This window comes from Xyrauchen texanus, chromosome 2 (genome assembly GCF_025860055.1).
Source record: "Xyrauchen texanus isolate HMW12.3.18 chromosome 2, RBS_HiC_50CHRs, whole genome shotgun sequence".
In the NCBI taxonomy this organism is placed as follows: Eukaryota; Metazoa; Chordata; class Actinopteri; order Cypriniformes; family Catostomidae; genus Xyrauchen; species Xyrauchen texanus.
The window spans coordinates 63,283,827-63,298,662 of record NC_068277.1 but is presented as its reverse complement, the minus strand read 5'-3'; the positions used below and the strand labels follow the sequence as shown (position 1 = coordinate 63,298,662).

At 37.3% G+C, this 14,836-nt stretch overlaps 1 protein-coding gene across 6 annotated transcripts in view; it reads left to right on the top strand.

Annotated features, from left to right (window-relative positions):
- LOC127661044 (receptor-type tyrosine-protein phosphatase delta-like) overlaps nt 1–14,836 on the top strand; it is a 228,371-nt gene that overhangs the window by 111,966 nt on the left and 101,569 nt on the right. For 5 of the 6 annotated variants that reach the window (XM_052151611.1, XM_052151604.1, XM_052151598.1 and 2 more), the window contains exon 5: nt 9,196–9,384. In XM_052151611.1, the coding sequence (XP_052007571.1) occupies nt 9,196–9,384 (189 nt within the window). Of the gene's footprint in view, nt 1–9,195; nt 9,385–12,284; nt 12,294–12,842; nt 12,861–14,836 lie in introns of all 6 variants that reach the window. The other variant, XM_052151632.1, reaches the window with a different exon arrangement.

Below are 14,836 nucleotides of genomic sequence, written 5' to 3'. Positions count from 1 at the left end.
ATTGTTATGCATTCGGTCTCAGACATTTGGCTCAATGGTCACCTGAGAGAGCCCCTCCCTGGTTTTGTATTGAACAGGACGTTCTTGCCCCTATTTTGGCATTGCAAAGCCTTTCTATCAAACTATTAAACCAGAGAAGTAAGTTACACCCTGTTGTCTCGCATTTGCACTCAGTATGGACAAAAGTGTCCAGAGTGTTTAATTCAGACATTTATTTAAATTTTGCCTCGAGCATATGGCTGAACACAAAATGATGTATTAATAGAAAAGTCCCCTTTCTGCTGGTCAGAGTGGATTGTGAGGGAGGATAATACGCACGGTGACCCTTTATGAGAGTGGAGTGTTGAGATCCTTTGAAAATTTGTTCATCATTTTGGGATTCCCAGATCTCAGTTCTTCAGGTATTTACAGCTGCACCACCTGCTCTGTATTATTTTTGGGAGTAGCAGACACCCCCTTATGCGGCAGATACTCTGAGAGTGGTGATTACTGCTTTTGGAAAAGGTCATGAGGCATCAGTGTATTACTCCCTGTTAATTCAGAGTCTGGGGGACAGAGGTTCAACTTCTCTCAAGAGATTATGGGAGAAAGATTTTAGCTTGGCATTGGAGGAGGGAGTGTGGGATAGGATTCTAAAAAACATTAAGTCTGCCTCTAGAGATGCAAGGGTGCGCCTTATGCAGTTTAAAGATTTTACATTGATTCAATTGGACCCCCTCTAGATTGTGTAGGCTTGGCCTTAAAGATACACATACCTGTTGGCAATGCCAGTCAGAAGATGTGGACACAACCCATGTTTTTTTATGCTGTGTTAAGATCCAAGAATTTGGGTTGAGGGTTCAGAGCTTTATGCGTAACGCATTGAACACTCAATTTAAATTTTGCCCCAGACTCTGTATCTTTTCTGTGGAATCTTTTGTCCCCCTCATGCTCTGTGTTTATCAATAGATTATTATTTAATTATTAATATCAGGATGCTTTAGTTCTGTGACTCTAAAGGACTGGCAAGCTTTACTCATTTATTTATTTATATTTATATTTAGTGTGTGTTTGTTTGTTGATCTTGTATGTTAATAAGGCAGGGCGATATATTTCAGAAGTGAGTCAGTTTGTTCCATTTTATCGAATCAGTTCAAAACATGGTTTCCATTAACAGTCAAAAAAGTTTAAGAAATCCTTGACAGTGTTGGTAATAAACAGTAATATTTATGCACATGTATTTTTGGCTTAACCTCATGTTACTCTCGGGAGAATAAACCATTTGGATAAAAGCATCTGACAATTGACTACTTGCTGCAATGTTGTAATGGAAAAAATGAAATAAATATAAATTAAGGTGGTTTGCATGTTTAAGATGGAGTTTGGCAACTTGTTAGCAAAACAGCTGAACACCAGCTTGGTCAGCTACAACAAGCAGAAACCAGCTAAGACTATCAACCCAGTTTAGGCTGGTTTAATGTTCTGTTCCAGATTATGTCAGAGTTGGAAATACTCGAGTTGAAATGTTCCTCTTACGTTATGAAGCATAATCTGTTAAATCTCTTTTTGAGTGTCTGAAAGATGTCAAATGCTGGATGGGCAATGAGTTTCTACAGTTAAACAACAAAAAGACAGAGATAAAAATTTTTGGCACTAGTAACTGTGTCAATAATATTGCAGAGAGTCTAGGTCCTCTGTCATCTAGTTTGCATGATTATGGCAAAAATCTTGGTTTTATTTTGACACAGAACTAAAGTTTGACTGGCAGATAAACTCAGTTGTGAAAAATAGTTTCTTTCAACTGAGAAATATCGCTAAACTTGAATCTGTCTTTAATGAACTGGAGAAAGTAATCCATGCCTTTATTTCATCACGTCTTCACTATAGTGATGCTTTATATCTGGACGTGAGTCTGTCTTCGCTATCACAACTCCGACGGGTGCAGAATGCTGACTAATACAAGAAAGAGGGATTATATATCCCCTTTTCTGGCATCTCTGTACTGGTTACCTATTCAATTTAGAATACAATATAAGGTCTTGCTGTATGTTTAAAAGCTCTACATGGACTTGTACCAGATTATATTTCTGAGTTTATTAATTTTCATCACTCCCAGAGATTTCTTAGATCTAATAACCAGCTGCTCCTTGATATTCCTCGGTCATGCTTAAAGGGTAAAGGAGATTGCGTATACTTGGTCGCTGCCTAAAAGTTGTGGAATGCACTAACACTATCTTTTAGGTCCTCAACCTCTGTAAAGATGTTTAAAACTCGTTTTAAGACGTATCTGTTTAGTGAAGCCTTTGCTACTGTATAACGATCATTAGGTGTTGAACAAATGCATTTGTGCTGTTTATTGTTGCTATCTATTTTAATTCCTTTTATTCATTTTATAAGATATCTTCTTAGAATTATACAGCACTTTGTACACTTTGTTTTTTTTTTAAAGTGCTTTTGTTTGGGGTTTTGGAAAATTATTATTTTTAGATAAAAATAACGTCCAAACTTTTCCGTTTGAGTTTCCTAATGTTCTCGTTTTTTAAAGTGTGAGGCTATGGAGATTGTTCTCTTTAAGTTTTTGGTGCAGGAAAGCATTGTGAAATCATTGTGTTTTCAAATGTAAATATGTTAGTGTGGACGTGGCCTTAGTTATTTTAGTTTCAGTACAGTTTTATTATAATGGTTACCACCACACATTGTTTCATCTATGATGCTACACTATCAGAAACTAGTTTCTGGATTTGCAGAATCTTCCAAATGTATTGAAGAGTTTTTTTTGAGGCCATTTGCAAAGCAATTTCTTCCATTTTGCCTTACGAAGTTTCACAGAGACTGTTGGGCAATTCCAGCGTAAGGGACGTGACATTTTCACTTAATGTGACATTTAACTTCACATATAAAGTACTCCTGGCCAGTATTTCAAACCATTAGTATGTTTAATCATAAATCCCTGCAGATAAAGTCAAGATGTCAGAAAACTTTCCTTTTTTTTTCATTTTAGATCTGTAAATGAACCTTCGTTACAGACAAGACAAAAATGGACACGTTTTTGGGAGACCGCACACTCTGTAAAAGCTTTGTTAATTGAAATGCACAATTTAGAAATAATAATAGCAATATACGTTTGATAGATTGGCACAAGGTGGGAAAGATTGGCACATGTAAAATTAGTTTTTTATTTATTGTAATTTTCACATTAATGAAAGCAGCGCATTCATGATGAAAGAAAACCATCCAAAATGCTTTTAAACCTACAAACTTTGACCTCTGAGATATTAGTATGTATCAATGAAAGTCTGAAATCACGATATAGGCTTGCACAATTACTAAACCGCAAAAGGCTGTGTTATAAAATGCAGTCTGCATTCACCGCTTCTGTCAGCACTGCGTGAGCGAGTGGCACCCTCTAGCGGGTGTATTCGGCACACACTGAGCAGTGGCAAATTCAGATGATATTATATTGTCACTTTATAATTCAAATCTCTCACATCTGCAACACATTATTATGGATATTTAAACTAAAGAAGGGAGACCATTAGCATCGATATAGGTTGAAAAAAGTAAAAATACAAAAAGTATTGACTTCTTTGAATTAATATTGTTTAAGTGGCACAAACTTAACCTCTGAAACATTACGGATGTCACATAGAACTAAAATGCATTACATCATAAATTTGTCTCTTCTGATTTTAGAAAAGTGTGTATATTTTTGGGACATTCCCTTGTTTTTATTGTTAACATTAAGAGAAAATAAAGAGTCCTTTCACACATCTTTTGCAACCATGAAATATGGCTGGTGAAAAAAGCTGTTTTTGAAATGGTGCGCCACACATGTGAGGATAAACAATGCCATTTGCAAGATGGTGCGCATGCACACAGGAGGCTCAGTGTCTCTCCAGGTTTTGTAAATTAGCTATATTTTTCCTAGTGCTTCTCAGCTTTGTTTTTTGCCACAACCTTGTGCTCACTTAATATAGCAACCCACACTTCTGGACATTAAATTTCACTGCACAAGCAATTCATTGATATGACACTAGACCTTCATCTGCTACCACTGGAGATAACCAGATCATTGGACTTCAGTGAGTCACCCAGTCTGACAGGAAGGGTCCTTCACCTGGCCAAGACCATAAACAAAGATGGGTTAAGCGAGGTGGCCTGCGGGCTAGGCTAAAGCTCAATCTGCATTGTCCAGCCCTTCCATATAGTTTATCGCTAGTTTATGGTCTCTGGCGAATAAGATCGAAGAACTACGGCTTCGGATTACACAGAAAATGCTTTTGGACTTCAATGATGTTCACGGAAACCTTCCAATCTGTGCGATTGAGCTAGAGGGATGCAACACCTTCAGGGCCGACAGAACTGCTGCGGATTCTAGTAAAGGCAAAGGAGGGGGTGTTTGCATTTATGTAAAAAAAGCTTGGTGTTCCGAAGCAGTGAAATTTGTTGATTCCGATCATAAAGTCTCACTGTTCTGCTGATCTTGAGTACCTCTTTATTAAAAGCAGACCTTTTTACTTTCCCCACAAACTCACATGTACCATAATTGCTGCAGTATATGCACCCCCAAATGCAAACTTGCCATGAAAAAGCTTTGCGCTACTATTAGCATTTTACAAACAGCGCATCCAGATGGAGCATTTCTTGTCACTGGTGATTTCAACAACATTAATTTGTGGAATGTACTCCTTTAATTTTACCAAAATGTTTTTTGTCCCACAAGAGGAGACAACACCCTGGATCATGTTTATACCAATGTTTCTGGGGCTTACAAAGTCATTCCCCTTCCCCACATTGGACAATCTGATGACCTCTCTACCCCCCATCATTAAGCGTGTGAAGCCCACAGTGAGAACTGTTAAAGTGTGGCTTGAGGGAGCTGACTCAACACTACAGCATTAGTTTCAGCACACAGATTGGAATGAGTTTGATACTCGGGCAACCCAGGACACCCACATGGAAATTGATGGTCTACACAAACTCCATTCTGGATCACATCAAAAGGATTGTAGATACAGTTACTAGCCACAAAATAATGAAAACGTTTCCCAACCAGAAACCTTGGATAAGGAAATTCATCTATTACTGAGAGCAAGTGATGCCGCTTTCAGGTCCGGAGACAGGGAAGCCTACAGTTCATCCAGGGCCAGTCTGAGGAGGAGAATTAAAGAAGCCATGTATAAATATAAGCTGCGGATAGAGGACAACTTTAGAAACTCAGACCCAAGATGCATGTGGACAGACATTCTTGCCCATCTAACCATCTAACAACGCCACCTCAAATAGTGATGTCACCCTCCCTGACAAGCTCAACATCTATCATCCCGCATATGAAATCCTGCCTGCCCCCAACTCTGGACCCACATCAGTTTGCCTACCATCACAACAGATCAACAGAGGATGCCATCACCATAGCTGTTTACTCTGCCCTGACCCACCTGTACAAAAGCAACTCCTTTGTTAGGATGATATTAATTGATTTCAGTTCTGTCTTCAATACTGTCATCCCATCCAAGCTGATTTCCAAACTCACTCATCTTGGCATCAATACGTTACTATGCAATTAAACTATGAACTTACTAACAGACCACAGTCTCCATGAGGTACATAACCACACTATCCTCACACCTTCACACCTGGGCCTTCAACACATCCACTCTCATCAAATCACATCAGTGCCTTTACTTCCTTAGGACACTATTGAAAGTGCACCTGTCTGCTCAGATCCTACAAACTTTTACTGCTGCAGCATTTAAAGCATCCTAACAAACTGCATCGCAGTGTGGTGTAGTATCTGCACTGCCTTGGATCAGAAAGCCATTCAGCGAGTGGTGAAAATTGCCCAACACATCAATGGAGCCCAATTTCCCTCCATAAGTGACATTCATCATAAACGCTGCTTATGAAGGGTGAGAAGTATCATCAGTGACACCTCTCACCCCAACCACAAACTCTTTACTCCTTTTCCATCTGGAAAATGCTACAGGAGTCACCGCTGTCGAACTAGCAGACTCAAAAACAGCTTTTTCCCTTCAGCTGTCAACCTGCTGAACACAGAACTCAAAAACAATATGTAAACCTTTAAAAAAATCAACCAGTTGCATATTACATTAAACTATTTACTTCATACTGTACCTCTCCTGTTATACTTGAATCATTGCACCGGCCTCTTTGAAATGTTATTTGCTCTGTATATTATCTTTCACTTTAAGTCATTTGCCATTTCTACCTCATTCAGTACCAAAGCACCTTTTGTATATTTTATTACTTATTTGTACTGACTGGTGTACAATCTGGCTTATATATATATATAACTGGTGGCCAAAAGTTTGGAATAATGTATAGATTTTGTTCTTATGGAAAGAAATTGGTACTTTTCTTCACCAAAGGGACATTCAGCTGATCACAATGTATAGTCAGGACATTAATAACATGATACATTTATTAATTTATTAATATAATTACAATAAAAATAAATAAATAAACTACTTCAAAGAGTTCTCATCAAATCTTTCATGTGCAGCAATGACAGATTTACAGATTCTTGTTGTAGCACTTGTAGCACTTGCCATAGACGTGGCTGTCTTGTCGAGCACTTCTCACACACCTTACAGTCTAACTGATCCCACAAAAGCTCAATGGGGTTAAGATCCGTAACACTCTTTTCCAATTATCTGTTGTCCAATGTCTGTGTTTCTTTGCCCACTCAAACCTTTTCTTTTTGTTTTTCTGTTTCAAAAGTGTCTTTTTCTTTGCAATTCTTCCCATAAGTCCTGCACCCTGAGTCTTCTCTTTACTGTTGTACATGAAACTGGTGTTGAGCGGGTAGAATTCAATGAAGCTGTCAGCGGAGGACATGTGAGGCGTCTATTTCTCAAACTAGAGACTCTGATGTACTTATCCTCTTGTTTAGTTGTACATCTGGTCTTCCACATCTCTGTTCTGCCCTTCTTAGAGACAGTTGTTCTTTGTCTTTGAAGACTGTAGTTACACCTTTGTGTGAAATCTTCAGTTTTTTGGCAATTTCAAGCATTGTATATCCTTCATTCCCCAAAACAATGATTGACTGATGAGTTCTAGAGAAAGATGTTTCTTTTTGTCAATGTTTGACCTAATATTGATTTTAACACATGTCAGTCTATTGCATACTGTGACAACTCAAAAACAAACACAAAGACAATGTTCAGCTTCATTTAACTAAACTAATATCTTTCAGATGTGTTTGATAAAATGACAAGTGATTTTCTAACACCAAATGATCAATTTCTCATGATTACTCAAGGATAAGGTGTTGGAGTGATGCTGCTGTCTAGATTTGATCAAAAATGACTTTTTTCAAATAGTGATGATGATGTTTTATACATCAGTAATGTCCTTACTATACTTTGTGATCAATTGAACGCCACTTTGGTGAATTAAAGTACCAATTACCTTCCAAAACAGCAAAACCTGCACATTATTCCAAACTTTTGGCTGCCAGTGTATATATATATATATATATATATATATATAGAGAGAGAGAGAGAGAGAGAGAGAGAGAGAGAGAGAGCGCCATATTTTCAATACTATTAATAGACTGATTTGATGTAATTGTTCCACCACCTTGCCTGCATCACCTCCACTGTGTAACATGTTTTTAGACTTTTTTAGCACTAAGATAGACACTGTTCAGAAACAATATTCTTGTTACCACATCTGTCTTTTCAGTTTCATTTCTCAGCCTGTCTTGTTTCTCCAGCACACCTCTCTCAAATTACTCGACCATGTTACTCTAAGTAATGAGGTATCACGTATGAAAGCTACCACTAGCATAGTTGATCCTCTACCGACTAGTCTATTCCTGATTTGCCTCTGTCCCATCGTTTTTGGACATAATAAATGACTCTTTGTGTTCTGGTGTTGTGCCTGCAGCATTTAAAATTGCTGCTGTAACTCCAATTCCAAAAAAGCCTAATATGGATTTCGACAATTTGAGCAACATTTCAAATATTCCCTTCCTTACAAAAATCTTAGAGCGAGCTGTTGCCTCTCAATTACACAATCACCTCATTGTCAGTGATCTCTTTGAGCCACTTCAGTCTGATTTTCATAAATGTCATAGTACAGAAACAGCTCTACTCAAGGTCACTAATGACTAGTTAATGGCTTCATACTCAGACTCTTTGATCCTTCTTTATCTCAGTGCTGCTTTCGACACTGTTGATCACACTGTTTTACTCACCCATCTTTGGTTTCTCCAGTACTGCATTAAACTGGTTCAGGTCCTATCTCTCTGATCGTAGGCAGTTTGTCTTTCTAGGTGGTTACAGGTCTGAGATTGGCTCAGTCCACTCTGAAGTCCCACAGGGTTCAATTTTGGGCCCTTTTTAGTGTTTATATTTTTTCCTCTTGGTCAGTTTTCAAGATCACTGGGTCTTAATTATCATTTCAACTCAGATGACATACAGATATATATTCATTCTAAACCTGGTGAAAATCTGGCAGATACAGTTTTTTCAAACTGTATTTCTGAGATAAAAACTTGGATGGCTCAAAATGTTCTTTGTCTTAACGGTAATAAGACAGAGGTTATGCTTATTCCATCTCACCAGCACCGTAAGTTTGGCTCCTTAACTCTGTCCATTGAGGGCTCAGTTTTGGAGCTTCAAACAAAAATGAAAAATCTGGGTGTTATATTTTGATCCACATGTATAATATTGTTAAAACATCATTTTAGCATCTTAGAAACATTGCAAGACTGCGCCCTATGTTATCATTCTCTGTGATTGAAAAGCTGATCAATACTTTCATTTTCTCTCGCATTGACTATTGCAATGCTCTACTTGCCGGAGTCTCAAAATCAACATTAAATCATTTGCAATATGTTCAAAACTCAGCTGGCAGAATCCTGACAGATGCCAGGGCAAGTGACCACATCACTCCTGTCTTGGAGTCCTTGCACTGGCTCCCTGTCTGGTTTCGTGTTGATTTAAAAATTATTCTGCTTACCTACAAGGCTTTGCATGGTTTGGTTCCCCAATATTGGTCTGAGCTTTTAACCACATACACAATCCGTTTTTTTTCACTGTTCCTCAGACTAGTTTACACTCTATGGGTGACAGGGCATTATCTTCTTATGCACCAAAACTATGGAAATCTCTACCCTCAGAACTTAGAGAAGTTCAGTCTTTTAGTGAATTTAAATCATGTCTTAAAACTTGTAACTGTGTATTTCAGAGGATCAGCTGCCCCCTGGTTTCCCCACCATAGACATGGGTCCTCAGCTAAAGGTGGTGGAACGCACACGGACCGCCACCATGCTATGTGCTGCTAGCGGCAATCCCGATCCAGACATCTCCTGGTTCAAAGACTTCCTCCCCGTCAACACCACTAACAACAACGGGCGAATCAAACAGCTACGATCAGGTAACGTAACACTGAAACCTTCTCAACACTATACATGAACCAAACAAAACAGCAAGAGCTGTTACTGTCCTTCCCTCCATTTGAGTTCTGTCTTTTTAACATCTGTCTCATGGAGATTTTTTGGTTTCCTTTAGGAAATGACGTTCCCTCTGTGTGTGATGTGTCTCTGTTTAATTTATTACCCATGATTCACTGCTATGACTGCATTTTTGGCCAACTCTAATTGGGCTTGATTTTGTTTTCCATTTTAACACTTAGTCGCAAAGAGCAGCAGAACCATGCATAATAAATAAATAAATGTAATTTACTTAGTTGTTTTTTCTCCCAAAATACATATTTAGTGCTAGCAAAAGAATCATCCACATTTTTTTCTTTTCGATTCTGTTCATGTCGTTATGTCACAAATAGCCTTTAATACACACGTATTCCAACAAACACTGCATAAATGGTGACGTCCATCCCTGTGTGTAATCCCTGTTTTGTGTTTGCTAAATCTAAGTGGCAAAGTCGATTGTTGATTTTTTCTGATGAATTGTGCGCTGTAGAAGAGTTTGAGATGTTTCTTGATTTCTCTTTGCTTGCGGTTTATCGCATTGTTTGTATTTAACCATGTTGGTCGTGTTGCTGTGAAGTGTTTGCAGGGTTATAATAGTTTCAATAATTTTTTTATTTGTCCTTTCAATTTTGTATGTTTTCTTTAGTTTTAGTTTGTTCAGTGTATTCTAGTTAGTTTAATGTTAGTTTTTTAGAAAGTTTTGTATTTTGTTTTAGTTTTAGCATTTAGCATAGTTAATGTGTTATCTGTCAGCATTTAAATGTGTTTAACGCCTTCAATTCCTCAGGGCTGTCAAGTTTTATCGCCATCTAGTGGCATTTTCATGTTTAATGATGGTGGGTTGTAAAGGTTTCGAATATAATAACTGTGAATCAAAAACTAAAACTATAATTCATTATTTTGGTTAATTCTGTAATTACAAATACAAAATGTATTTTGTATTTTTATGTTTTCATTTTTATTTCAGTTACCAATATATATATATATATATATAGATAGATAGATATATAAATATAGATATCAATATATTTAGTTTAGCGATAGTAACACAGTTTTTCAGAACTACACTGAAAAAAATGACTAGTAAGATTTACATAATTTTTATTTCGCTTGTTTTTGCAAATTATAATGGTATAAAATTAAGTAAAATCCACTTCACATAATATTGATTAAAGTGAGTAAATTTAACTTAAAATTGTCAGTTAATACTGTATTTTTTTACTTACAAATTTGATGTACATTTATTCAAATTTAACCCTGTAAAGACTGACATATGAAATCAAGTTTTTTTTTACATTAATCTTTTTTTAGAACCATTAGACAAACTATAAAAAGAAATCATAAAAAATGGTTTGTATCATATTTCATCCATTAGCCTTTAAAGGTCATTATCCTCCTGAGGCCCAGCAATTCATTTTTGTGTAGGACATTTGTTATTTTAGTTTTTCATAGCCCATATATGCTACAGGGGTAAATCTTGGGGTATTATCAGAGGACTCTCTGGGCTTTTCAGACATACCAAACGTTTCAGAGTTTGGCCAAGACAACTTCCTCTCCTTGCTCTATAAATATGGATTGAAATGTATCACGGTTCAATTCAGCACATCAAATACAATATGAATAAAAATAAACAATTTCAATAAATGTTTTTATCATATGTATTTTATGCACCAAACACTATATTAACATTTAAAAAAGGGAAATTGTAAATCACTGGGTCTCAGGAACTTATGGTAAGATGACATCATAATAGCTTTTAATGTAAAATAATGAGATCTTCATAATGACAGAGCCGCTGCACACATGAAAATACACAGAAATATTAGTTCAGAAGCATATCAGAAACTTTCAAAGCTCTGTTATTTCAAAGTTATGTATCTTTTTTCTGGTGGGCATGAATGTAATGTAACGGTTTGATTGAGAGATATACCTCAAAAGTCTGTTGGATCATATTTAATACATGGATTTCAATGGGGGGTTTTCAATAAAATAATATACACATTTTTAATCAAGCACAAGTTCCTTATATTCAGCAAATACTCTTTTTAAAATATCAGCAACAATGAAATCATTACTGTCACTTTAACTCTATTAAAATAAGCTGTCATTTATCCCAACATAAGAGTCACTTTTCATTTTAAATAGATCGATATAAACATTGACCACTATATAGTGCCATAATCATGTGACACTTACATACCATAGGTGGTTTGGCTCATCAGCTTGAACAGAGAGTGAAACAGGCGCTGTCAAACATTGTGTATCGTATTTAATACACTCAGATTTATAGGGTTAAATAAAAATTTTATTTGAACATTTCACATTTTTCCTTATTAACATATGTATCACATGACATTCAGAAACTTTCCACAGGAAAGCTTAATGCATTCTATGTAGTCTGTTAGACAACGCCATCTTGCTTTACTGGCGTTTGAAACAAGATACAGAGCTGATCAACATGATGACGGTAACAATGAAAAGGTTTTTGTTTTTATCAAGAACAGGTCATTTGTTGTCGAAAATGAACTTTAGAGTTCAAAAACGATATTTACCACAAAATCATTTTTTTCAGTGTAGCTAGATCTTGATCGTAGCTCTTGGAGAAAGATTTACGCTCCGCATTAGTCCTGTTTTCTTTTGTATTTTTTTCTTCTGTTGTGTAATTTCTCTTGATTTGTCCATGCTACTTCCTAGCAGAGTGTGACCTTTCACCCTTTTGACATGTACGCAAGTGATTCTCCTGTGCAATAGAGTCATTATAAGTGTGTCACAAAGGCAAAACTTAAGGAATATAATCATATTTTCTATGCTGTCTTTCTTCTCTCTGTTTTTGTAAAATCTCCAGAGTCCTTTGGTAAGTTTGTAGTACTGAGCACACATCCCTCCCACTAATGTTTCTCCATGTTTCTCAAAACTACTGTTAAAATGCATGGCATGCATTTTACTAACGCCGCTAGACGGCTAGAGCTAACCTAACACATGTAATAAACCCACACTGTGTTTTAATAAACCACACGAGCACCTGGTCAGGGACCGCAAACTCACTGGCGCACCCACTTACTGTACAGTACCAACACTGACATCACTTCCTGAAAGGTTCTCCAGTGTATCACTCCCAGAAACCCCCTCAAATTCCCTCCAAGATCTAAAAAATGGCCTCCCTTGTGCTTTTATCCACTGTAAAAGTTGCTAAAGTGACCAATGCTGCTCACTCCTGTGCTTTTCCACAAGAGGCAAATCGCCCTGTGTTTATCTGAGTCTCTCATTCCTGTTGTAGCGTAATGAAGTCTGTAAGAAAACAAAGCAAAGCTCATTTGATTCTTCTTCCAGAGCGCCCAGGCACTCTTCTCGTACTAACGATTCTTCTTTCTTAATCTTATTTGCATTCATATAATCCACCCAGGTGGTACACCAATAAGAGGTAAGAGTGCTGAACTCAAGTTCACAGAATGAACGACTAAATTCATTCTTGCTGTCTTTCCATGTGTCTGCATCCATACTACACCCCCACCACGTTCCCTACGCCCTCCCCTTGTCCCGTTACGTTCCCTCCCTCATCCATAATCCACCATCTTTTGCGTAAACGCTTTTCGTTTACTTTCGTTTCTTTGAGTTCAAAAAAAGCCTTTCTTTCCGACTTGCGATATGCTTACTGCAGCCCAAACAAGCATATCCTGTCCGTGTTTTCTTTTTCTTCTTCTTCATTTTTTGGTTTTATTTTTTTGGCCATAGCAGATCATGTGTCCCTTTTTCGTCCAACTAAAACAGCCAAACATTTCCCCCCCTTAGCTGTTCTTGTTCAGCACGCACATGAGCCCAGACGAAGGAGACTCGCCGAAGACCTCTCTGCCACGATTTTTCCCCCCAAAACATCTTTCTATCTTTACAAACTTATTTTTTTTACTCTTCGTACTCCATTTGCTTTCTCTACCTGTACCCTTCACACACACACAAAAAAAAAAAACTCAAAAAAGCCCAACAACTACTTTTTTGATAAAGTTTCTACGGTGCTTTTTTCCTTCCACCACCTGTTTTTCCTTCTTGCTTTTGTTGGGTTGAGGGCAGTTTTCCTTTTTGACCTTTTGATTTTTTCATTCTTCAGGGTTGGGGAAAAGCTAATGCCGAGTCTGGCAGAGGCGACCGAGGCGGCCGATGCATTAAAAAAAACAATGCCATTTTTCCCTGGGTCATGTGACACCACACTGCTGATCCCATTGGTGGATTTTTATGGGTGTCATTTGTAGCTTTGCGTAAGCTATGGCAGTGATTGGTTGCTTTCTTGTTGGCGGAAGCCGTTTTGAATTTTGACCTCTAATCCCATTGCATTTTATTTTTCAGCTAAGGGTTGTCAAAAGGTTGTAAGTTGTACCGACACACGTTTCTTGTTCTTTGGAAAGATTTGCATGTCATAAGAGGGTTATGCATTGGTAACGATAATTCTACCAACAGATTTTTTCTCTTTTTTATCACTCAAGCAGCAGATTTTTTTTTCTGTCAAGTGCTGCAATTTTTACTGACTTCTACCTTTTGAAGTCTTGGCCATTTTATTGATCAGTTAATTTGAATGAATGAATTACCAAATTCTATAACCCAAATTTGTTTTTTGTTTTTTTAATTGTTACTCCCTGTTATGCTGCTTTTGTATACTGTAAACCTTTTTTTATTTAAGTCATATGCTGCTGTATTGCAGTTTTCACTCATTATCATGATAAACAGTCCTGTGAAATGTGTAAAAATATTGCAGGGCTCTCCCCACCACCTTTTATAGATCTTCAAATGAGTAGTGATATTAGTATTATTCTGATTGCTTTCTAAACCGTTACTACACTTATCATTAAGTGCCTTTAGAAACCCTGCAACATGTATCTTGTACTGTATGTTTTCCTCTCCATTGATGTGGTTGTAAAATGTCGAGATAATCAATAATGCAAAGTTTTGCTCCCTGTTCACCCTGGTAAATATCTACTGTAGTATTGGGCGTGTTGTTCTCTAGGCCTGATTCTAAATGCAACTGCTGCAGTAAACTTTATTTAGGTCGAGATACTAGAGTTAAGCGCCTGGAAATCACTCCATTCCAGACAAAATCATAAAATGCATTTATGATCGCGAATCCACCGTGAAATCCATCTTTAGTGCTGAAATTGCTTTTCTGTGATGCATGGGGCCTAGAGAATGAAATACTGCAATAGACATTTGAAGGGGAAACATTTCTACCCCACCAGCTTCCTGGAGCTTAGCTTGCATAAACTGTTTAAGTCTATATGAACCTTGCCAATGCAATGCTGCAAGTGTCCATTCTCAGGTTAAACATGAGTTTAGCGACAGCCAGATACTCCGTCTTTAAGCTAACTGGCTTTAACGGAAGTCTTTTTTGTTGTGTCCGACTTGTTCAGAGAA